This window comes from Hydra viridissima, unplaced genomic scaffold (genome assembly GCF_058129835.1).
Source record: "Hydra viridissima isolate aposymbiotic clone 2 unplaced genomic scaffold, HvirCarnegie_v1 scaffold_2, whole genome shotgun sequence".
NCBI lineage: Eukaryota > Metazoa > Cnidaria > Hydrozoa > Anthoathecata > Hydridae > Hydra > Hydra viridissima.
The window spans coordinates 13,514,988-13,539,262 of NW_028324301.1; the positions used below are offsets into that span (position 1 = coordinate 13,514,988).

General features: G+C 28.6%; 2 protein-coding genes and 1 pseudogene across 7 annotated transcripts; 1 reads left to right on the forward strand and 2 right to left on the reverse strand.

Moving 5' to 3' along the window:
- Positions 1-932: 932 nt before the first annotated feature.
- Positions 933-2,073, reverse strand: LOC145195798 (NADH dehydrogenase [ubiquinone] 1 beta subcomplex subunit 2, mitochondrial-like). Its single transcript, XM_090077690.1, has 2 exons — positions 1,899-2,073; positions 933-1,105 (listed from the first exon to the last, which is right to left on the reverse strand). Exons 1-2 carry the CDS (start codon positions 2,025-2,027, stop codon positions 1,040-1,042), a joined length of 195 nt encoding a protein of 64 aa, XP_089933816.1. The 5' UTR covers positions 2,028-2,073; the 3' UTR covers positions 933-1,039.
- A 119-nt stretch (positions 2,074-2,192) lies between these two features.
- LOC145189971 (ubiquitin carboxyl-terminal hydrolase 19-like) lies at positions 2,193-24,156 on the reverse strand. Of its 6 annotated transcripts, none has more exons than XR_016449573.1 (13): positions 24,015-24,156; positions 23,504-23,575; positions 23,125-23,222; positions 14,459-14,527; positions 14,215-14,330; positions 13,728-14,048; positions 13,273-13,406; positions 10,528-10,620; positions 4,998-5,159; positions 3,859-4,710; positions 3,555-3,701; positions 3,282-3,445; positions 2,193-3,128 (listed from the first exon to the last, which is right to left on the reverse strand). XR_016449573.1 is itself a non-coding variant. In XM_090077682.1 (13 exons), exons 2-13 carry the CDS (start codon positions 23,564-23,566, stop codon positions 2,425-2,427), a joined length of 3,012 nt encoding a protein of 1,003 aa, XP_089933808.1. In that variant the 5' UTR covers positions 23,567-23,575; positions 24,015-24,156; the 3' UTR covers positions 2,193-2,424. The 6 variants fall into 6 exon arrangements, 4 of the variants coding, with proteins under 4 accessions (XP_089933808.1, XP_089933809.1, XP_089933810.1 ...); XR_016449574.1 differs by having other exon boundaries at positions 24,029-24,138; XM_090077682.1 differs by having other exon boundaries at positions 3,859-4,799.
- Positions 17,678-19,896, forward strand: LOC149892059 (uncharacterized; annotated as a pseudogene).
- Positions 24,157-24,275: the final 119 nt, after the last annotated feature.

The following is a 24,275-nucleotide window of genomic DNA, read 5'->3' on the forward strand; positions in this document are numbered from 1 at the left end:
GTCAAATATATAATTGTAAAATAACAGCCTAATCTTGAAATATGAGATAATACAATATGTAATATTGTAAATATTACATACCCTTAGATATGTAATTAAACAAGCTTCACTTACTTACAGTTAAATAAGTTTCTGCCAATAACTTACAGTTGTTAAATTGTTGAAATTGGTAAGTAATTTAATTTTGTTACACTGTTTACAAAGGTACTATAAACATGCATTATAATTTAATATTTTATATTTAGTATACTTCATTACAATAGTTTGATTGCATTTAAAATGATAAACTTTGTTGCAGCAGCATTTTTAGTGCAATCAAACTGATTATTGTGTAACTAATCTAATCTAAAGGACAATGCTGTTGTAAGTTATTGTTTGCTTGTGACTTTGGATTAGAGTGCTTGTTGACAGCACTCTAATCCAAAATAATTTGTAAATAAAAATTGTTTCTAACCATTCTTTCAAAGATTTAGAAACAATGATTTTGATATTTTGGTGCACCCATATCAATTGAAAATGCATTACTAAATAAAGACTCATGTCTAATACTTAAAAAGTTGTAACGTGCGTGTAATTGATTCGTAGAATTTATAAAACAAGAATTTATAAAACAATTTATAAACCAATGTACCCAAATGATACTAAAACAGAAAAACGACAATTACAAGCATGAGTCACCTGTATATCATATAACACAGTTTCTATTTTTAGAAATGATTTATTCTAAACATATTTGCATGTTAACATTATTCTACGAATCAATTACACGCACGTTAAAATCATTAAACTTTGAGAAATCGTGCTAAAAAAATAATTTAAAGCACAAAAAAGTTCACAAAATGAGAAAATGTTAACAGTGATAGACACTTTGAACAAAATGTTGTTTTTCTATTCAAACCAAAGTCTTTTGTTTTGAAACAAAAAAAACCTGGTAAAAACTCATTCAAATATCGAATAATATTTAGTAATACAAAAAGCTTAATATCAACTTTTAACATATGGAACTATTTCCTTTTTTAGTACAAGAATAATTCCAAAGTTAATGATGGGGATCCTCTGTATTCTGCTCTGGAATAATCCATACTTTGTCTGCTTCATAATGGCCCTAAAAATTAAATACAAACTAAAAAAGAATCATTTTTTAAAAACGTTTTGAAAAAAAAAATTAGTAGTTTTCATACATTAAGTAGCATGCTTTTTTTTAACCAGAATTTTCAAATCCATGACTAAATTATGACAACATAAGTAGACTGCATTTTGTTTAGATTATTAAAAAGTTGTGAAACAACTTTTAAATTAATTTTTATGCTAAATATAATTAGTAAACAGATAAGATTATTAGTGTAAACAGGTCAAAAGTTTTAAAAACAATAACAATATATATTTTTACAATGGCAGCAAACTTTGGGCACACCTAATTACTTAAATTAAAAAAGTTAATAACTAATATTAAAATTAATTCATGTCTATCAAAAAATATTAACAAATTTTTATGGTGAGTAATTAACTTAAAAAAAAGAGCACCATTTCATTAGAAACCTCTTTCATGCTGTTGTGAAATCCAAGGTAAGTACTGTAAAACTAGGATTCTCACCTTTAATAGTTTATGTGAAAAGCCTAGTGCATTTATGCTTTAAAACCAGATTAGCCAGTTGCAATCTCATATATCATTTTCATATTTGTTTGTTTTTAAGTAAGAAAAAGGTATGTTATGTTCAACTTCAAAATTTGTTGAGAGTCATTTTTTGGAAAATTTAAGATATTTATCTGCATTTACTACTGAATTGCATTAAACAATGTATTTTATAAATATTTTTCAAATTAGACAAATCATAATTCACTTTAAAAAAAGAAAATATTATGAGTATTGAGAAAATGTTAAAGATAAAAAAACTCACAAGTAATGTTCTCCAGTCATGTTTAGCTCGCCATAATATCCAAAACCAAAAGAAACCCCCCAAACCTTTTGCAAGAAGCTGTGTACTGCGGCTAACAACGGGAACTTTCACTCTATTCATTGGATCCATTTTTTTCTTAATTTCTGAGGTAAAATTAAAACTTTTAAAACTTTTTACATTTTGTATAACAACAAAAATGTATAATGGAAATAAGTAGAGATAAACTTTAATCATCAAGATTTTATCATATTAAACATGATATTTTGCAGAAACAAAAACCAAAATAAACACAAATAGTTTAAAGAGCATTAATCAATTGTCAACTATACTAATCATCTATAGTAACAAATGCATATAGTCTGACAAATTTTATTACACATTAAATATTCAATATAAAAAAAAAAATTACAATATAATTTAGAAAACTTAAAATCACAGAAATAATTGCATATAATTTACATAATATTTAACGTGTTTATAAGTTGATGTGATCTGTTAGCCTGAGTTTTTTTTTACATAAACACAATCAATCAAGCTCATCTTCATCCATATTTATGAGATCTTGAAACACTTTATCATCATTCTCTATTTGGACAGTTTTTAAACTCAGAACACTAATTTGGTTATTTACATCTAAACTGCAATCTTGATGAACATCTATCAAACTAGTACAGCTTAGGTCACATGTGAGGACATCTACAGTATTATGGAAATGTGAATTATTCTCTTCACCCGTCTTGTGACTGAATCCTGAATCAGTATGATTTTTAAAGTTCAATAAATCTTGACCAAAATCATCCTTACTTTCAAAGCTCATTTTTTCAATGTTAGACAATGACAATAACTCTTCAGATGAAGAAGAAAAATGCTTTGCAGACCTTCTTGCTTTATTGCCCTTATCAAAAAATGTCAAGCACCTCCGAGACTCAGGAGACAGTTCTGCAATTTTCTTTTTATCTTCTGCAAACTCTAAACTAATGCTCCTCTTATATTTATTTGTAAACATTTCAACTGAATTCTCTTTAAGACTAGCTGACTCTGACTTTTTTTTCGTAAGCTGATTATTTTCAGAAAAAAAACCATTTATTGAACTGGTGTTTACAGGATACCTATCAAGCTTCAAGATATCTGAGGTACCACGCAACCTGTATACTAGAACATAGGCATTTGCTGAAACAACTTTATCTGGTTTAATTTTTGTGGCAGTTTCATCATCAAACAATCTCCATCCTAGATTAAAATTTTTTAAATTAATAGCATTGGAAAACTCACATAAACTTTAAAACAAATCAATTGTATATCAAGTAGTCTTTAAAAAAAACCATTAAACAATGTTTAGCTATTACTATATACATTGATTATTCCTTTTGAAAAAAAAAATACCTCCTTCTTCTTGGTCACGCTGATTAAACATTTTAGTCATACAAGTATAATGACCCATTCTCATAGTGCCAAGATGTGATATAACTCCACAAAGATCATAGATTAAAGGGTAGTCAATTCTATCTAATGATTCTTTACAAACAAATGGTGCTAGGTCAAAATTGCTAAAAAATGAATTAAAAAAAACAACAGTAAACTTGTACAGCAATAATTAAGTAAAGATAAGGAAATTAAAATAGTTTTAATCTCTTTAGTGGGTTTTCTAAATTATACCTTAGAGGATATGAAACTGTTTTAGTAATTTTTTCACCATACTCTCCATAGGAGAACCTTTTAAGATGCAGTAAGAGTAAACAAGATGGCAAGCTTATTGTCATTTCCTTCTTTGCTGTTTGAAATGTTTTGCACTTTGGGCATTTCCTGAAAGATTATAGTTAACAAAAACAAAAAAAAGTAAATAAATGATAATAATGAAACATGATCTTTATTGAAAATAACTCTCAAACATTTTTTGACAGAATATGAAATACTTTACTACAATCAATTTAACACTACCAAAAAATTACCATTAACTTACCATGACTCATTTCCATCCAACTTTTCAGGCTCCATGAACAAGCGAAGGCAATCAGACAAGGTACAATGCTCCTCATCATGAGGTGTTTCTTTAAATAAACTTTTGTAATAATCACAAACAGGCTCCTCCTTGGTGAGAACTCGTTCTTCTGGACAATTTTGCCATTCAATAATTAAACAAACACCTTTTATAATAGTTTCACTAAAATTATCTTTAGTAACTAAGGATGTAGAATCATCATTTACATTCATTTTATTTGATACTTTAATTAAAATATTGCACTTTGGGATATTTTCCATATTTGAAGGAGTCATATTTGTATCAGACAAATTTGAAAACTGCACAGAAACACTAGCTCGCAATTTTAGAGCAGACTCTAAATATTCAAATGTTAAATCATTCCTTGTTATGTTGATGTAAAATGGAATGCCAACCTGCATTTTCAAATCCTTAGAACATGACAACTTGTGAGTTTGCCAATGTTTAATTTGACAATCCCGACTGCAATAAGAGACTGCAAAGCATTTTGTACAGCGCTTTAGCTTTGTTAACAAATGTTTTTCACTTTTGTAGCAAAAGTCACAATAAACAAAACTGTTTGCGTTCAAGAGATACTGGAAAACAGGTAATGAAATATTCTCTTCTTTCACTTCACAAGCTATAGCATATTTATACTTAAACTGGGATGCGAGAGGTATCTTCAAATCATTACAAATATCAGTCAGCCCAGAAAACAATCGAATTTGATGAGGTAAAACTTTTATACAAGATTGAAGCATATTGAGCAGGTGCCAAATAGTTGCATTGGGTGTTGATACTTGCAGAGGAATCATCAAAGGAACAGCATCTATTCTGGAAGGAAAGAAAAGAACCCAAATACATTGCTTTACAGAAGGAATTGGCAAGGATATTTGTGCACATGGATCATAAGAATAAGACACCTAAAATATTTGAAAAAAAAGTTTTTAGAGCCAAATAAAATTCCTCATAACTTTTAGGCAATAAAGTTAACAATGAAAACAGAGAAAGAGCAAATAACACATAATTATTAAAAAGTTTTACACTCTACTCTTCTTGGAGTATTTAAGACTTTTTTAAAATTCACTTTTAATTTAAACTTAATCAAAATTTAAACTTACTCTGTGACAAGCTGTGCATGTTACTTTTGACTTCAACTGTCCATGAAATAATTTGACAATCAATGAGTTATTTCTTTTAACATGTGCATTCCATGCAGTATCAGGTTTCTCATTAACATTTAATTCACAATCTTCTTTAGAAACACACTGCTGATTCAAATCCTTCAAAAAAAAAAAACAAAGCCAACAAAGAATGAAAAACCATCATCAATAACACTGGTCTGCATCAAAAATGTTCCTAGGGTTTTCTTAGGTGATTATCAATGAGATTTGCCTTCTAAATCCGAACCTAGGATTCAAATTTGTCAATCATGTCTAGTTTTTAAGATAGGACTTAGGGTTCTATACCGTATACCGCATATAACAGCTGAGTGTCCATTTTATTACAATTCCCAGGTGACAGTTGTGTATTAATATATTTATAAACAGTATCAAAAGTATATTTATAAAGTTTTATTTATCATTGTCAATTTTTTTACAGGGTAATATATGAGATAAATAAAATTCATTTTATAAAAATGAATATAAAATGTAAAAACAGTCCCGACAGATTCTGCTATGTGTGTGGAAAGGTAACTTTTAGTGATCAGCAATGCATAACTATGTTAGTAAAGTCCCTTTACAGTGCATATTTCGGAATAAGGCTTGGGGATCAAGACAAAAGCTTTGCCCCACATATATGCTGCAAAGCCTGTGTCGTAGCCTTAAGGCCCTGGAATGAGGGCACAGCAAACTGTATGCCATTTGGTGTACGGATGGTATGGAGAGAAGGCAAGGACCATACTACAGACTGCTGTTTTTGTATGACCAAGCTTCAAGGTAAGATAATTTCTTAAAAGAACAATATTTAACTAATCCAAACATATTTATTTTTTTTAGTCTAATAAAGTTTGAATTGTTTATAAAAAATGTGTTGAAATTCAACAAAAAAATTCTTTAAATTGTATAGAAAAGTGGAAAAAAGTCTGAAAATAAATATGTGAATTTTTTCAGGCGTCAATAAGAAAAACAAACACATGGTAGTCTATCCTGATATTCCTTCTGTTATTAAGCCAGTACCATATGACCCAGGAGTTCCAGTTCCTTCTCCACCTGAGAAAGGCGAACTAGAAGAGGATATAGAAGGTGTAAAAGTGGAAGACACTGACATCTGTGACATATGAGCCAACGTCTAGCATGACTTTGCCAAGACCACTCACTCAAAGTCAATTAAATGACTTGACCAGAGATCTTGGTCTTTCTAAGAGCAATTTCTTATCTTAGTAAGAGCAATCTCCTCTCCAAAGAAACTACCTTCTATTGGTATAGAAACAGAGAAGAAAAGTTTTAAAGGTTCTTTAAAGTTGATTCTTCTAGCTCGTTGGCATATTGCAATGATAGAGGCACTTGGCATTCCTTACCAACCAAGAGAATGGAGGCTCTTTATTGATTCCTCTAGTAGAAGCCTAAAGGCAGTACTCCTACACATTGGCAATAAAATGGCATCTGTACCTATGACCTGGACATTCAGTTCATATAACAGAAAGCTACAAGAACATGAAAATACTGATTGATGCAATCAAGTACTCCAACCACAATTGGCTAATATGCAGTGACCTTAAGGTAAAATACTTATTAAAGTTTTCTTGTCAATATTCTTTTGAAAATACTTTAGCACTTGTGGGTAATTTTTTAGAAAGAAATAGAAATATAGGGGAGAGCGGGGTTGGTTGTTATGCGGGGTTTGTTGTCACAAATTTTATTACTGAAAATGTAGGTAAGATTTAGAACTTTAAAATCATTCAATCAAAATGTTACTTAAAAAAAACATTTTCACTGTAATTTTCAGCTTTTTTAGCGTGTAGAAAACAAGTTATTTGTTTTTATAGGTTTTTGATATGAAAAAGTTAAACTTTGCTCACTTAGAAATTTTCTTTTACCAAACAAAAATTACTTTATTGTGCTTTGAATGTACATTTTTAAAATTTTTTATTCATTTGAGTAACTTAATCCACAAAAAATTCTCATGAATATATATATATATATATATATATATATATATATATATATATATATATATATATATATATATATATATATATATATATATATATATATATAAATACACACACACGCACACACACACAACAAACAGTTGAACTTCTGTATTCCTTTTTTCTTTTCATTATATATATATACATATATATATAATGTCTTGTGCATACATTATTTGCAAATATTTTTCTTTGCTTAGTAAAAACATGGTACAAAATTTTAAAAGAAAAACTAATAGAGGTTATACTTCCGGAAATATCATTATATGTACTATTAAAGATGTAAAGTTTAACAACATTTCTTTTAGATCAGCAGCAAAAAACCATGACATTAATTACAGAACATTAACTGTTATTGTAAAAAAATTTTTATTACTAACCCATCACATGGTTCTATAACAGATCTATTTGACAAAAATCAAAACTCCACCTGCATGAACATTATAGGATAAAAAAGTCAACAGATATTGCCAGACAAAGTAGAAAAAGAACTTGTCACATACCTGTTGCGAGCAGCAGAAATTTATTTTGGTTTAACTCCTACTTAAGTAAAAAAGCTTGCTTTCTAGCTTGCAGTTAAAAATAATATAAAAGTTCCCAATTCTTGGGTTGTAAAGGAACAAGCTGGTAAGGATTAGTTTACAGGATTTATAAAGCGCCACCCAAATATTTCCATTAGGTAACCTGAAGCTAATAGTTTAAGTCGAACAACAAATTTCAATAAACAGAATGTTGCATTATTTTTTTAGCAATTTGCAGCACTGTATGCAAAACTACTTGTTCTCACCAAATGACATTCGGAACATGGACGAAACTGCTGTAACTACTGTACAAAGACCTAAAATTGTTGTTGCAAAAAAAAAATTAATACAAGTAGGAGCCAACATGTCAGCTGAAAGAGGAACTCTTGTAACATTAGCATGCACAATAAATGCTATTGGAAATAGCATTCCACCTTTTTTTATTTTTCCTCGTAAAAACTTTAAAAATCATTTCCTAATAGGAGCACCAACAGGAAGCGCAGGAGATGCCAATGCAAGTGGTTGGATGAAAGAAGAAAACTTTGTAAAATATCTACAACATTTTGTAGGCAATACAAAATGCACTAAAGAAAAACCTTGTTTATTGTTGCTTGACAATCATGAAACCCACCTTAGTATTTAAGGTTTAGATGTGGCAAAAAAAAAATTGGAATAGTAATGCTTACCTTTCCACTGCACTGCACGCATAAGTTGGACAGGGCAGTTTATGGTCCCCTCAAAAACTATATAAATACTGCTATGACTTCATGGTTGGTAATGAATCCTGGAAAAACCGTTACAATATATGATATTCCAAAAATAGTAAATATTGCATTTCCAAAGGCTGTATCTTCCCACAATATTTTAAGTGGTTTTGCTGCAACAGGTATTTACCCATTAAATCCTGATATTTTTACTGAAATTGATTATTGTCCTAATTATGTAACTGATCGCCCTGACCCACCTTATTCACAGCTTGATTTAAATAAAAAGACTGTAAACCTTATTCAATGCAACCAGAACCAGGAAATAAAAGGTTTAAAGAATCTATTCAGATACCAGATAATTAGGTAGACATAGTAATAGAAGATCCAATAAAGTCAAATTTTGCCAAAAAAAACTTTTACAGTCTTAAATTCATCTAAAGATGAAGAGTATCTATGTATTCATTTATAGAGTTATATTAAATATATATATATATATATATATATATATATATATATATATATATATATATATATATATATATATCAGTTTATAGTTATATTGAAAAAAAAAAACATTTTTCAGTATATAGTATATTCTTTTTTTCAGTATATAGCCTTTTTTTTCCCAGGTTATTCAGATTTATTCTTGGTATTATATAAACAAAAATTATTGGTACCAGTTTTAAATATAATCAAACATACCAAAAAATGTGACAACCAGCCCCATAGTATGTGACAACCAACCCCGTGGGTGGGGTTGGTTGTCACACGGAAGAGGTCTTTGATAAATGATTTTACAGTAAAAAATATTTCACTCAATGTCATAAAAATATTCTAATAGTTACCGGAAATAGTTAAACTACTTTTGTGCAAAGTTTGGCATTGATTTGATAAAAAAATAAAAGCTGAGCAGTCTAAAATGTAAAAAGTGTGACAACCAACCCCACTCTCCCCTATTTTAACTTACTAAGATTTGATCTTTTATGAATAAATTTCTTCTTTTCAGGTTGTGTGCTTTCTACTTGGGATGCAAGGAGAGGGGGACACAAAATACCCTTGCTTCTTATTCTTATGGGATAGAAGGGCAAATAGTCTTCACTATAAGCAGAAAGACTGGCCATCTCGGAGGCATTGACAATTGGCAGCTACAACATGATAGCTGAACCACTAATCCCTCCAGAAAATGTTTTACTTCCTCCTCTACATATCAAACTTGGTCTGATGAAAAATTTTGTACAAGCACTGAATAAGGCCAAGCTTTTAATTATCTATTGCAAAAGTTCCCACTGATCAGTGATGCCAAGCTTCAAGCAGGTATATTTGATGGACCCAAAATTAGAACTCTGTTAAAGGACAAAGATTTTGATTTCAAAATGGTAGGCATTGAACGAGATGCATGGCGAACATTCAGCACAGTAATTGAAGGATTTCTGGGAAATAAAAGAAGCTCTGAATATGTTTCACATGTCAATGAGCTTATGAAAAGCTTTGAAAAACTGGGAGCTTGCATGTCAATAAAAATGCATTTTCTCCAGTCACATCTTGACTATTTTCTTGAAAACTGTGGAGATTACAGCAAGGAAGAGGGTAAAAGATTCCACCAGGATATAGAAACAATAGAGACCAAATATTAAGGACGTTGGGACATAAACATGTTAGCTGACTATTATTGGTGTCTTAAATGGGACGAACAAATTTAAAACTCTTCACAAACACATTAAAAACTCTTTACAAAGAGAAGGCATCAAGGACTTCTTTCCTCAGGAAATAGATTTTTTCTTTACAGTATTCGATTACTTCACAAGTTGTTTTTAAGTTTAAAGTTAATAAAGGGGAGTTAAATTGAGCCTTTTTTTAGTTCACAAATAATTATTACAATGTATTACATTACTAGGATGAAAATGAGAGATTTCTTAAAAATTATGTTTTTCTCAAAAAAAAAAAAAAAAAAGGTGTGCTGTATTTCAATAACCTGACCTGATTGAGCAAAATGAATGTCATATTCAGGTTTAGGAGGCCAATTTCATTAGGAATTACCTAAGAAACCCCCAGGAACAGAAGATTTTTTTTCAAATGCACCCTTTTGTAATTAGTAAAAAGTTATGGAACAGCTGAATTTTTTTATTTTAAATATAACTTTATATATTAAAAACACTAATTTTAACAAAAAACAACAGAACTAGTTTTCAAAATTAGTAAACTAAAACAACTAAAGACACCATTAACATTACAATAAACTTAACAAAAACTACTGCTCTTTAACTCATACTTCATGTAGATTATCAAGTAGAGATGAAAAAAACTCTTGAGCATCATGTTGTTGCAATCCAAGAAATGATGCACACTGTTTCCCCATTACATTCTGAAATTATAAAATTATTATTCTTGAAAGATTATTTTTTATTCTTTATTAATAACTTTATTTGGAATAATATAACAAATAACATTTACATAATAACTTACATTAACACAATAACTAGATCAATTTAATTAATTACACACAGATTTTATTTCAAAAGTAAAATGAGCATAAAAGCTTCAAACTCAACCAATGAGTAATTTGAATGTACCTTATGGATTACTGTAATCAGAAAAAGTTAATTCTCTTAACTTATGTTGTTTTTTTTTAAAAAGCTTGATAAAAATGAAAAAAAAAAGAAAAAATTTCATTTTTTCTTTTGAATATTATTCAGTATACAGGTTATTTTGAGTTATATATGGGTTGGTTTTTTTTAACAGCTCAAAGAGCGGAAAACAAAATCCACCCAATAAAATATGTACTATTGCTAATAACATTAACAACAAAATGAATAAAAAAAATTACAAATGGTGATGTAATCACCTTGACTGGATTACATCAGCATCTTTGAGCTTGAAAGCAAACTCCTTTTAATATGATGAAATCATTTTATATTGTATGTAACTGCAAATTTCATTATAAGTTAGGCAATTTCAAAATAAATGTTCTGTTGTTATTTTTTTGCATTTAATTTATTATTGATGCAAAAATCTTTGAAAATAAAAGTAAATGAAAAAATAGCCAAAAAGTGGTAAAAATAAGTCCATGGATGAGTGGTAAAAATAAGTCCATTGTTGTCCTTGGCTCAAAGATATTGCCAAGATGCTAAACAAGCCTCTGAGTACTATCTACACTGTGCTTAAACATATTCAAATGACTGGTTGTGTTTAAGAGAAAGCCAGGAGGTGGTTTGAAGGGATCAGATTAAAATCCTCAGATGATCAATGCAGTCAAAGGTAGAATTTCTCAGAATCCAGTATGGGAAAAGAGGAAAATGGCTATTAAGCTATCTGTCAGTGAGCATACCATCAGAAATGTGGTCTGAACGCAAAGTCAAGAGGCAGGATTAAGTAACACCTAGCTTCAAAGTGTCAAAGAAAAAAGATTTGAAAAATAAAAGAAACTCTTGGAGAGAAGAGACCAACAGTCATTCTCTCAGATGAGAAAATTTTTACTGTTGATTCTGTCTCAAACAGCAGAACCAATCATTTTATTAGTCATCAACCAGTTCAAGCTGTTCCAGAGAGCATGTAAAGTATACATTCAAAACCAAATATCTGGCTTCAGCTATGATGTTTGGCCTGATTTTTTTCTGATAGTCTCAAAATACCTCTGATCTTCTGACAAATCTGAGAATCTGCCAAAATACTGGTCAAAAAACTAGTGAAGCACATTATTGAAACCATCAAAAATAACTTGTAAGTAAACAAACATTGCTTATTTTTATTGTATATGAGCAAAAAGTATTCCTTGTGAGTCATAAGTACTCTTGCACTCCAGAAACCCTAAAAATTATTTTCAGTATAAAAAACAATGGAAAATCAGTTAGTGTTCCCTTCAACTGTCATCATATATTGACTGTGACTGTTTGAACTTTAAAGTGAGAAAAAAAAAAAAAAAAAAAAAGGAATTGTTTTTCGTTTGTTTCAAAAGTAAGAATTATTAAAGGTGAAAGAGAAACTAATACAATTGCAAGCAAAATAATTGTAAACAAAACAATCGCAAGCAAAACAATCATAAGCAAACAATTCTAGGTACTCCTTCTTTGCACTACTTGGAGCTAGTTACCAATGAAGATTATGAATTTTAAGGAATTTGGTGCCACAAACACTAGCCCCATCAAATTTCTGTGACAGTCAAAGAAAGAGTTGATTTCATGTCAGTTGACAATTTCTGTTAGATTAGTGTAGTTCAGAAGTTAACAAAGAACAGATTGTAGTGAGGTTCACTGTTACAGGAACAGCCTATGTCAAAGTAATGTTAAAGAAAAAAGCAGTAATGTTAAAGAAAACTTGAATAAAATAGTTAAGGTGGTTTGACTTTTTTTTATTCTAAAGCTATTGAATTTATGATCCTGCTATAACCCCAAAATAAATTGCTTAAATATAAATATTTGGTAATATTAATCTTGTATAGAAGCTAATAAATAAAATTTTAAAATTTTTAAAACCTTGACACCAATTATAGAAAATGAAATTGTCAGCAAAAATCATTAAAGCTGATGATTTGACGAAGATTGCCACTTTTATAATAATAACCATCCTTTTCACTACCATTTTTTAAATTTGCAAATTTTCTTTAAATGTAAGGACATAATAAGCATATCAATAGTTCAATTTAAAAAAATTATAACATGATCAGAATTTCAAAATAAAAATAGAATGCTTTTAATGTAAAATACAAAGAAATAAAAAATGAACAAAAGTACCTTTGATCAAAACATTATAAAAAAGAACTATAGCCTGGTCACCATTGCAGTACACTAATTTAAATACTACTTTATTACTATTATTCAAATCACTTTTTTTTTAACTGCTTCTTCATTTTTGATATGGTGCAATGTGTTTTATTACAAATTAAGACATTTGTAAGATACTTTGGTCAAACTAAAAAAAGCTTTATGAATTTCCTGGTATCACAATACAGAAATCCCTTTTAACCTCCTTGCACAAATTAATTCTGATAGTTAATGAGATCAAAGTTAAGTGTACAAACCTTTAAGGCAAGTGGTCTAAAAGCATTTCTTGAAGGCAACCATAGTGCTTTCACAACTTCAGCAAATGTTTTTGCTACTTTACCACCAGAACTTAGTGGGTTATTGACTGCAATGTCTTTCAAAAAAACATCATCTGATAAATAAATTTTTGATAAATACTAAAAATGATACCAACGATAATAGCAAACATTACTTATTTTCCACCAAAACCCAAAAAATCAAGTAAATAAAAAAACTATGTAACTTTGGGAAGTAATTTACTGAGTCCATTTTAAAGTTTGTAACTTTAAAGTGGACTCAGTAAATTACTAAAATATTATTAAAATATCATATTTCTATTTTAAATGTTATAACTATGTGGCAATAGGGGGATGTTTTATAGTAGACAATCTTAAAATGCTTAATAAAAATGTAACAAATTAAAAAACATGAACAAATTATTTTAAAAATTTACTTTTGAAATACTCTCTGATTTCATATATGTTTGCTAGAAGTTGTAGAACAACATTCATATAGCAGTTATTAGCATAATTTTCCAACCCTGTTAAACCCAACATTGGATCAGAAACTATATTTATTTTGCTAACATTGCGAACATTACTTGATGAAATAGAGATAGCATTAGGCAAAGAGGCTTCAACATCTTGAGAACTTTCTTCAGATGTTTTCTTTGTGAGTGGAGTAGACTTACCACCAAGTAATTGGTTGGTTGGATAGTGAATATTAAACTTGCTTGAAGTACTATGATGCAAACCATTCTTGTAAAGATTTTTTTCTAAAATATTGTCACAAATTTAAAATGTCTAAAAAAAATAACAATATCTTTTTAAAACTTGTAAAAAGAAAATATTATGATTAAGCCATAAAAAACTTCTAAAGTTATTTACTTCAGATCTTTAAGTCAAAAAAAGCAATAAACTAAAGAAATCTAAAAAAGTAACCTTCAGAATGCTTCTCTTTTAAGCAACCCCATTTGGAAGGCTCTTTTTTCTTTATATTGAGCTCCATATAATATTTTTTTATCTCATAGGTACAATCTGCATGCTCTATGTCTTCTCTAAAGAACCAAAGCTTCATTAAAAATAAATGAAAATGAAAAAAATATTAATAAGGTATTGGATAGCTTACAGACTCATAGTTAGCTTCAAAATTTGAAAAACCTTGAATCTTAAAGTCTCTTCAAACCTTGTTTTAATGAGGTAACTGAATAAGTCTAAAACATCACCAGAATGAGTTTTCAAAAATGCTTCATTGCTAAACAGAAAGAGTAAGTTTGAAATAAATTGTCTGGAGTATTATTTAAATATTAATAACTAAAGGACTTGAGCTGGAGTTTAAACAAATCAATTTTTGTACTGTATAAACAAAAATGATAATAGCTACTAATATTTCAATTTAGTAATAATATTATTCAAAAGCTTGATGTTGGCCGAAATTCAATTATAAACCTTAAAATATCAATTTAAAGTTGGACCTTTTTTTTAAATTTGGTCATAATGACTCATTTCAATATCAACTTTACATTATAAAATAAAATAGCTAATATCTTAAAAGAAGTTAAAGAAGAAATTTAAAGTAATTGAAGATTCAATAACAAATCCAATCTAGCTACATAGATAAAACAAAACTTCTCAATTTACACTTTATTAGGTGTATTTAACTACACAGTTTTTTGGGTGTATTTAACAAAGAATCTTGCAGCAAATGCTATTCCTCAAATATGCAGAAGCCTCAGATTTTTGTAATCTAAAGTTCTATTTCTTTTCTTACCGTCAACAACATACTTTAGATTTTTTGTTTTCCTGAAAGTAATTTTAATTTATCAATTCATTTGTTGTTTTCCAGCTGTTAAAATTTATTGTTTGACAGATATTTTCAACTTAAATCATTTTTAAAAAAGTTGACTATTGTTCAATTATTTTAATAAATTGAGAAAAAGTTTGATTTATTGTTTTTATTATATTTAGCATTTGCCAGAAATTATATATGCAGTGCATTCAAAAAAAAAGCACATTAAGAATTTTTTAATTAAAACTTATTTAAAGTATCATGAAATAAATAATAACTTTTTATAATATATAACTTTAATTTTAACATAATAATTTTCAAGAAATATTGTTTCTTAGATAAAAACTTGCATCAGGACATCATGGATACAATTGTATATGAAAATATTATTAAACATAATAAAAAATAAATAAAAAATCTGTGATCTCAAGATTTGTACAACAAAATATCAAAATTAGTATTTAAAATATTCCCATGCTTTTTTCTACAAACCTCTCTTGTATTGATCTAAGAAAATTGTTGCTCAATTTGGTTAGAACTCTTTTTCAATGTAATTCTTAGAACTCTTAGAACTCTTTATTCATAGAACTTAGAACTCTTCTTTAAACAGTATCTAACTCTTGTTTTATGCTATTTACAGACCTCAACCTCATTAATTGTCCACCCTAAAAAGACTTAATTGTATTCAAATCTGGTAATCAAGCTGGTGATCTGGTGACCAGGACCATACCCTTATTTCATTTTCTTCCATCAAGCTTTTAACAGTGCAACTTCTTAAAACTCCTGCCATTTTTTTAAATCAATTAGTATGTCTACTGATTGAACTTGTGGGTTGATTCAACTTGGTATAGATATTACAAAACTTTACTGCTTTAAAGTTAAAGCAGTCCACCTCCCACTACAACATTTCAACCTTGGTACAACAAAATAATTTTTATAGTATCAGAATTAAATCTTACAATAAACAACTTTACTTTTCCTATTTTTTACATTAAAGCTACTTTCATTACTGAAAATAACTTTTTTCCACTTTTCTTAAGACCGCACAACACTAATTTTACACCACCTTAACTTTGAGCCTCTGGCTACCATACATTTTATGCAGCTTTTATTGGAGTTTACATTAACTTAACTTTGGGTTGACTCTTGACAAATTTTAGGATTTTAGGTAACTTTTATAGAAAATAATCCAACTAACATAGATTAATAACACAATTAGTTTGACAAGAAAATAGATATAAAATATATCTAAATTTATTTTTTTTTTACATTATTTTCTGATGTTTTTTTTATTCATTTGATAAAACTGTATTGTGGAAAAAAGGAATAAGCTATTGAACTTGTTAGTTAGAAATTAGTTCTAGAAATATTTTCCTGGCATGTAAAAAAAAGAAAAGGTCTTTATCAAATATAGTTTCTTTTTTATGGTGTTTTGAAAAAAAGAATTAACAATCTTAATGCTCCTAATTTTTTTGAAAGTACTGCAATATTAAAACCCCACTTTATAGTTTTCAACATGAAAATTTGTAAATTGTGCATTTAACAACTTTTAGTTTATGTCACCCATTACCATCAATAACTTTTTCTTTTTTTATGACATAACAAAGAAAACATCATTGCTATTAACGCTCTTTTAACTTTCTGGAATGTGCCAAACATGGAGACAAAGCAAGACAAAATTTGGTATTAGATGTCTATCTTGAATGAGTGGAACAGCTTAAAGAACAAGAAACAAAGAAGTGATTCTGAAGGAAAATGTGGCAACATCTTAACTAAGTTGAACTGTCTTTTATAACTAGGTCTCCTGATATCTTACAGAAAATCATGAAATCCAGATAATTTGTCCCAAAAGTAAGATGATGTTAAATTCGATGATAAAAAAAGCAACCATGTGCAGCCAGTTTTTTAGATCAGGGCAAAGATAAAAGAAGTAAGATCTAATTAGAAAATCAAGAAAATGAAAGAATAGAAGAAAATATCCAGGATGAACAAGACAAGTAAATGATGAAGAACAAAATTTTGAGGAAGATATTTTTGGAAGTTGTTTAGATGTTACTAGATGTTGGTTTAATGGGATTTGAATTGTAAACCTTCATAAATAGAAGATTAGATCTTTTTACTCTGCACCCCACAAAGGAATTTTGCAATATTAAGAAATCACTTCTGCAGCAGATAGGCTGAGACTATCTGTTAATCAGACAAATATGGTTTTGCCTGTTATAAATAAATTTGCTGGTGGAAACTCAGGAAACTTTGATAACTCCAGATTGAAATCTCGTCAAAGTAGAATATTACTTGACAGAAGATTACAGAGAATGCTACAGATAAGGTGAGCCTCAACCCACCCCAGTTTGATGCTCTTTAATGGGGCGGAAAGATATGATAAGTGTGTAAGATGAATACATAGCTTTGCTCATGTTTTCCTCACTGTATTCTAGTGCTTCAAAATACAAAAAATGCTAGATTTTCCTGCTCTTGCTGATTTGAGAAAAAAGACTCAAACCAATTCAATACTTGATCTCAGAAGCTTGGAATCTCAGAGACTATGTCTTAGGAACCAGCTAGGAAAAAGCTGGCATTGATATGCCTGTTAATAATCTGTAATTTATCTTTGACATGAAGGACTACAAAGAAATAGACCAAATAGTTCAGAGAAATAACATCATTTTCCCATACTTGTTAAAAGATGATGATCAACCTAATCATATCTTAGCGGACAAAGCGACAGAAATAGAAGTTGGTGATTAAATTTGAATACTTATTGAATATTTAAATTTATTTGAATTAAACATCTCAAAATAGGCATACATTAAAAGCTTTTAACTGTAAAACAGAGCATGGATGTCACAAAACCATCAATCAAAAGAAAAGCAATCTTTTAGTGAAAAAGGAGATTAACTGAAAAAAGAGAACTGGTAAATCATGCAAAAAACTTAGCTAATAGACACATTGATTATTGAAATAACATCAGTTAAATTATGCTGATTCAGCATTTAATAATAATGTAAAGAGCTAACAAAGCATCTTTGACATTTAGCATCTTGATAATGGTTTCAGGAATTTTACTAATATTTAGAGCCCCAATAAATTTTTGCCCAAGGAATTCGAAAAAAGGACTCTCAGGACTTCATAAACACAAGAAATGCCTTGTTTATCCAATTTTATTCAGAACTAATAATTTTTGGAGCTAAAATGAAATTTGTTATCAAAATTCCCTGGAGAAAAAGTATATAACTGCTTATCTTAGGCCTATCGAAAAAATTTGGATTCATGCTTTGCCTCTAATGCTTGATCAATTCAAAAAACAATATATTTTAAACTTTTAATAAAATGTTTTTGAGCATTTTGGTCTTTAAAAACATTCTATTAAAATGAAACTCTTTAAAATAGTATTGTTAGTGACTGGTTTAGGTCTTTTATAGTCCCTCCCCTCGTAGATTTTTAACATTTTTTGTTTTTTTTGTTTTAACAATGAGATAAAATATTTCTAAAATAGACTTTGAAAACTAATTTCAAACTTTAAATAGCTTTATGGCATTTGAATGCATTTTTATTATTTATTTCAAAACATTAAATTCTCACTACCATCAATTAGTTTTGGATAAAAGTGTTTAAATTAGACTTTTTAAAACTTTGTCACCTCCTCTGGAAAAGTTAATTCCAATATAGCATATTGGAATTAACAATAAAAGAAGTAACAATTTAAAAAAAATATTAAAAATTTCTCAAAAATATTTAAAATTGTTCATTGGTAACTAGGCTTAGAGTGATATATTAAAAGTAAGCAAAGTGTTACTTGTTTTTTGTTTGTTTGTTTTTTTTTAAAAAAAAATTTTTGTAAGTTCTTATAGAAAGATATTGATTATTTTGTACAACTTTGTTTAAGGTAGTGAATAAATAATAAATATATTGAATATGGAGAAATGTGACATAGAAAAGGTTCACAGCATTCATTTCCAAAAAACTGGTTTTTCTAGAAAATAAGGTTTTATTAACTCCAAGATTTTCAAAGTAAACAACAAGAGGAAAAAATGAAGCAAGCAAATTTGAATGAAGAATATAGTTCAATAGGAATTATGTTGTTATCTTGAGCATATCTTTTGTTAATACTTTGATAGAAAAATAAAGTTTTGAAATCCTTTTGAGAAAAGTGCTGTTAAAGGTAATATAACAATTTATCATAGTGAAGCAGAAGTAATATGGGAATAAAAAGAAAAATATTTTATTGAGATTCATGAGAATTAATTTTTCAGTTACTTAAAACTTATTAAAAAAATTTTTTTTTCAAATTAAAGATTTCCTTTGACTTGACAAAGCTATTACAAGAAAACTAAGTATATGTAACCTCAGAATGGAAATTGTGAACCAAATGTTACAAATAAGCAGTAGAAACTGATGAGTTGTTTGCAGGAGAGTGGGAATCACAAAGTGAGAAAAAGTATAAGTTTGATACCTCTATAGAATTGCTTGGGATTTCACCAGTCAAATTGAAAAGTCTTCCGAAACACAGCAAAATGCCTGCAGCAAAACAAAAGTTTGAGGATATTATAGACAGAGTTGCAAAAAAGTTTTCATTAGCATATAATATTGAAGAAGCTTCTTTAACAAAGAAATAAACAGCACCATTTCAAACAATAAAATAAACAAAGATCATGATCTAGACAGTTTAATGTATGAAATCAAAAAAAAAAATTGATTGACTGACTCTTATCACCATAAGGTGCAACTGTTAATACCCTCACCAGAATCATGAACACACAAAAATATCAAATTACTTTGAATTGTCTTTTGTTGCAATCCTGCAAGAAGGGAATATCATGTTTGAATTTCAATAAAAGTTAAACATGAGAAAAGGATTCTATTACATCACTGCAAGAAAAAACTTTAAAACCCTATTTCACCAGAAACAGTCAAATTAGTGATTAACTTTCATCAAAGTGATGAGTTTTCAAGAATAATGTCAAATAAGACTTTATCAGTATTAAGAAAAACCAAATGTTCAAAAAAATTATTACTACTCAATCCTAATGTCCCTGCTACACATTCACATATTACAAAAACATAAAAGAGATACTTGTAAACTGTAGAAAAGATCTTAAGCAAAATTAATGCTTAATTTTAGAAGATTTTTCTGAAAATTACAAATATACAAATGTCCAGGATGAAGTTCAAGGTTTTCACTGGGGCAAAACTCAATGTTCACATTTTCCAATTGTATTTTATTTTATAGAGAAAACTTTCTCAAATGAAATTCTTTTTGTTACTTTTCAGGAGTTGTTGATCATGACAGAGTTTGTTTGCAAGATTCAAGAAGACAACTTGATAATTAAAGTAAATCTACCTGAAAAATCATGTATGAAGTACTTTTCCAATGACTAGGCAGCCCAATTTAAGTCATCACATTAAAGATTTTGACCTAAATACTGAATGGGTATATTTTGCTATGGTAAATCCCCTTGTGATGGTATTGGTGGTTCTGTTAAAATGTTAGTGTGTCGAGAAAGTCTAAAACAAATAACTACTGGGCAGACTTTGGATGCTAATTTAATGTTTTTCTTGTGTAAAGTCAAGCTAATGGAATCTGTGTAAATTCATTTTCTAAAGAGGACATTGACTTAACTCAAATACAGTTAGAAAAAAGATTTTAGGTGGTAGAATACTTTTTGACACAAGAAAAGTTTTGTTACAACATTGAATTAATTTTTGATTTCTAAACATAAAAAGAATTTTTCCTCTTTAAACATTCACCTTTATATAGAAATATAGCTCTTAAACTAATACATTAATAACATTACACAAAACAAATATGTCAACAACTATAACATAATAGTATAATATAAATAATTGGTTTAATAACACCAGTAACATCTAAGTGACAAACATCATTAACTGATACATGATATCTAACACGCAATTATAATAGACTACTAATAATAATACATGCTCCCAAAAGCAAATAAAACCTTCATCCTCTTTGGAAATTTTATTTGCATACTAACTCTAGTCAAAAGGTGATCATTGTGAACTTGTGAAGCACTTCATTGATTCTCATGATTAATGGCATTTCTTTTTTCTGCATTGTCATTTGCATTTTTCAATCAAGGTAGTCTTTATATCAACTAAAGTTATGAGGATTCAAATTGCACCATGTTGCCCTACTTCCATATAAGCTTACCATTTTCATTGTGTTTATATCTTAGTCCCAAAAATCATCCTTCATCAACATCTTCAAAAGGTTTTTATGGTTTCAATACTCTCATCAACAGCTATATTATCAATATCATTATCACATGCCTTTTTTTATGGGTTGGGTTCATAATGAGCACATGTCAAAAAATGGTAATCATAATTGTGGGAACCACATTGATATCAAAGTATATCTTCATAAGAAAATATCATTTTCTGTTTACAATACCAATTAATAAGGCAAAAGCTTTTTACAAATGTGAATTTGGAGATAAGCTTTCTTGAGAATGAGAATTCGTACTTTATTTACTTTTATCCATTTACATAATTTCTCTTGACAATCATCTGCTGTGTGATAAGTAGTGCACATGGCTTCAGAAGTGCATATCTATAACTCTGAGGTTTCACAGTTTAAACATGTAATTGAGTTTGCATTATGCATATCTATTGACTTGAGCAACAATTATGTTGCCAACAGTTATCTGAGAGTTGCCATTCAACATTTAACTCCTTAACTACCTATCCTAGCATTTTAGAGGTTCCCACAGCCAGTCATATTTTAAATAGTCAGATTCTGATAGTAGACATTTAATAGAAATATCATCCTTCAGATCTGTCATGAATTGGTCATGCATCCTTTCATCTGTCTAAAAAATAGCATCCCTTAGCTTCTCTTACAATGTGTTGTGAAAATTCCACTACTAATTTGTCACAGGCTCTTTAAACTTTCACCTACATATACAAATATAGCCTGGTCTCAAGCTAATACATTAACAGCATATAACACAAACTTAAAACATATTTAGTTTTGTTATTGTTACACTTTTGTTATCTAATTCTTTTTTATTTTTTTTCAAATTCAAGTTTGGGGGTTACATTGTCTAGCTCCCTCCCTTTGCCCAAGACTATATAAGCCCTAAACCAGTTCTAAACTAAAGACTTCCTTTAATTAAACTAATTTTAAATAAATTTAAATTGACCTTTCATTTTTAAAAATTTTTTTAAAGACATTAGTCTTTACAATGTCTTTAATCATGAAACTAATTTTTACAAAACGTTGATAACATCTTAGTTTTGAGACAAAGCATGAATCTAGTTTTTTTCAGTAGAACTAAGATAAGATAATGATATACAATTAAACTTTACCCCATTTCTTTTGTGTGGCTTTCTTTATTTTTAAATTGGATAGACAAGGCATTTCTTGAGACAACTAAGTCTTGAGAATTTTGAGCATTCTATTGGGGTTTCAAATTTTAGGAAAATTTCCTAAACTATTATGAAAATGTTTAATGAAAAAAAAGTTGCATAGTTAGCAATTTAAATTATCACTAAAATGCTGAAACAGCATTCTTTCAACTGATGACATCATAAGAACTCATACATTTTTAGCTAATACATTTGTTAATTATCATTTACTTCTTATAGACTGCAAATAAGGTAAAAATGAACGAAATCCGAGATATAAGTGTGACAAAAATGCTTTTTTTATTTTTATTTTTGATGATTTTATATTGTATAACCCAACATTGAATATCCAGAATTAAATGCTAACCAGTCTCCTATGTTGAATAAACTTACAAAAAGATAAGAATATTGCTCATGCCTTTTACAAAATCAATAGAAGGCAGAAAACAAGTATGCATATGAACTCTCAAATCACCATGCAAATGAGATGATACATTTTGGAATTTCTGGCAAAATCATTCACCAAACAAAAGTGAAAAAGAAACGAACTAAGATCTCATAGTTCTTATTCAATCAATAACATAATCATAACTTATATCCAAGATAAAAATTTAAGCAAACATGGGGGAGGATTTTTGCTATTAAAAGTGTGATTTACAAAAATAAATTTTTCACTATTACTAACATATTACCTGGTACGGAACATAACATTAAATTGTCGAGTTTCAAATTGTACACGACAATACTTCAGGTCTTTTACATATAAATGTACTGTTATTGAATCCAGCTCCTAATAAAATCAATATAACAGCAATTGTTATAAAAAATGAGGAACTATTAAATACTGGATGCTGGATTTACCATTTTGAGAAACTTGGTACTTCTTCGGAAAAAAAAATTTGAAATGTATAAAAAACTATTACAATGAGTTAAGAGAAATAACTTAAAGTAATCATTCAAGTTATCAATAAATTTATTCTTATTTATTAACTTTTTTTTTTTCAAACGTTTTCTAAAAATAAAGATAAGATAAACTAATAAAATATCAAGCTAAAAGATTTTTAGGTATACCTTTTCAAAGAAGTCAAGTTTTATATAATTCAATTCAATGACTTTCATTTTTATGGAAACCATTTCATAAGTCTAAAAGCAAAAGGCAAAAAAAATTAAACTCTCACTCTTTGTCTATGAATGTATTATATATATATATATATATATATATATATATATATATATATATATATATATATATATATATATATATATATATATATATATATATATATATATTTGTGTGTGTGTGTGTGTGTGTGTGTATGTGTGTGTGTGTGTGTGTGTGTGTGTGTGTGTGTGTGTGTGTGTGTGTGTGTGTGTGTGTGTGTGTGTGTGTGTGTGTGTGTGTGTGTGTGTGTGTGTGTGTGTGTGTGTGTGTGTGTGTGTGTGTGTGTATGAGTGTAATATGTCTGTGAATGTAATCAGGTTTGAAATTCAACTTGATTACATTCATAGAAATATTAACCAAACTAATCAGGTCAGGTTGGCTAAATAAAGATGATTATTGTTAAAACATCTATATCTATACCCAAATATAGGTACATTTTAAAAACAAAGTTTAACATTCAACGATGGTTTTTAGAAACTGGTATTGTGTTGCTCCGTGAAGAAAAAGTTAGCTCGAGCGATCACCGCTGAATTTTGTCCGCTTTAGCCTAATGGTTTGGGGTGAATTAAATTGCGAAATATTTTTATCTATAAATTAGGGGTTTCAAAAAATAGGCACATAATTTTTTTGATTTTTTAAGTACCATAAAATAAAAACTAAAAGTAAATATTAGCCATTATT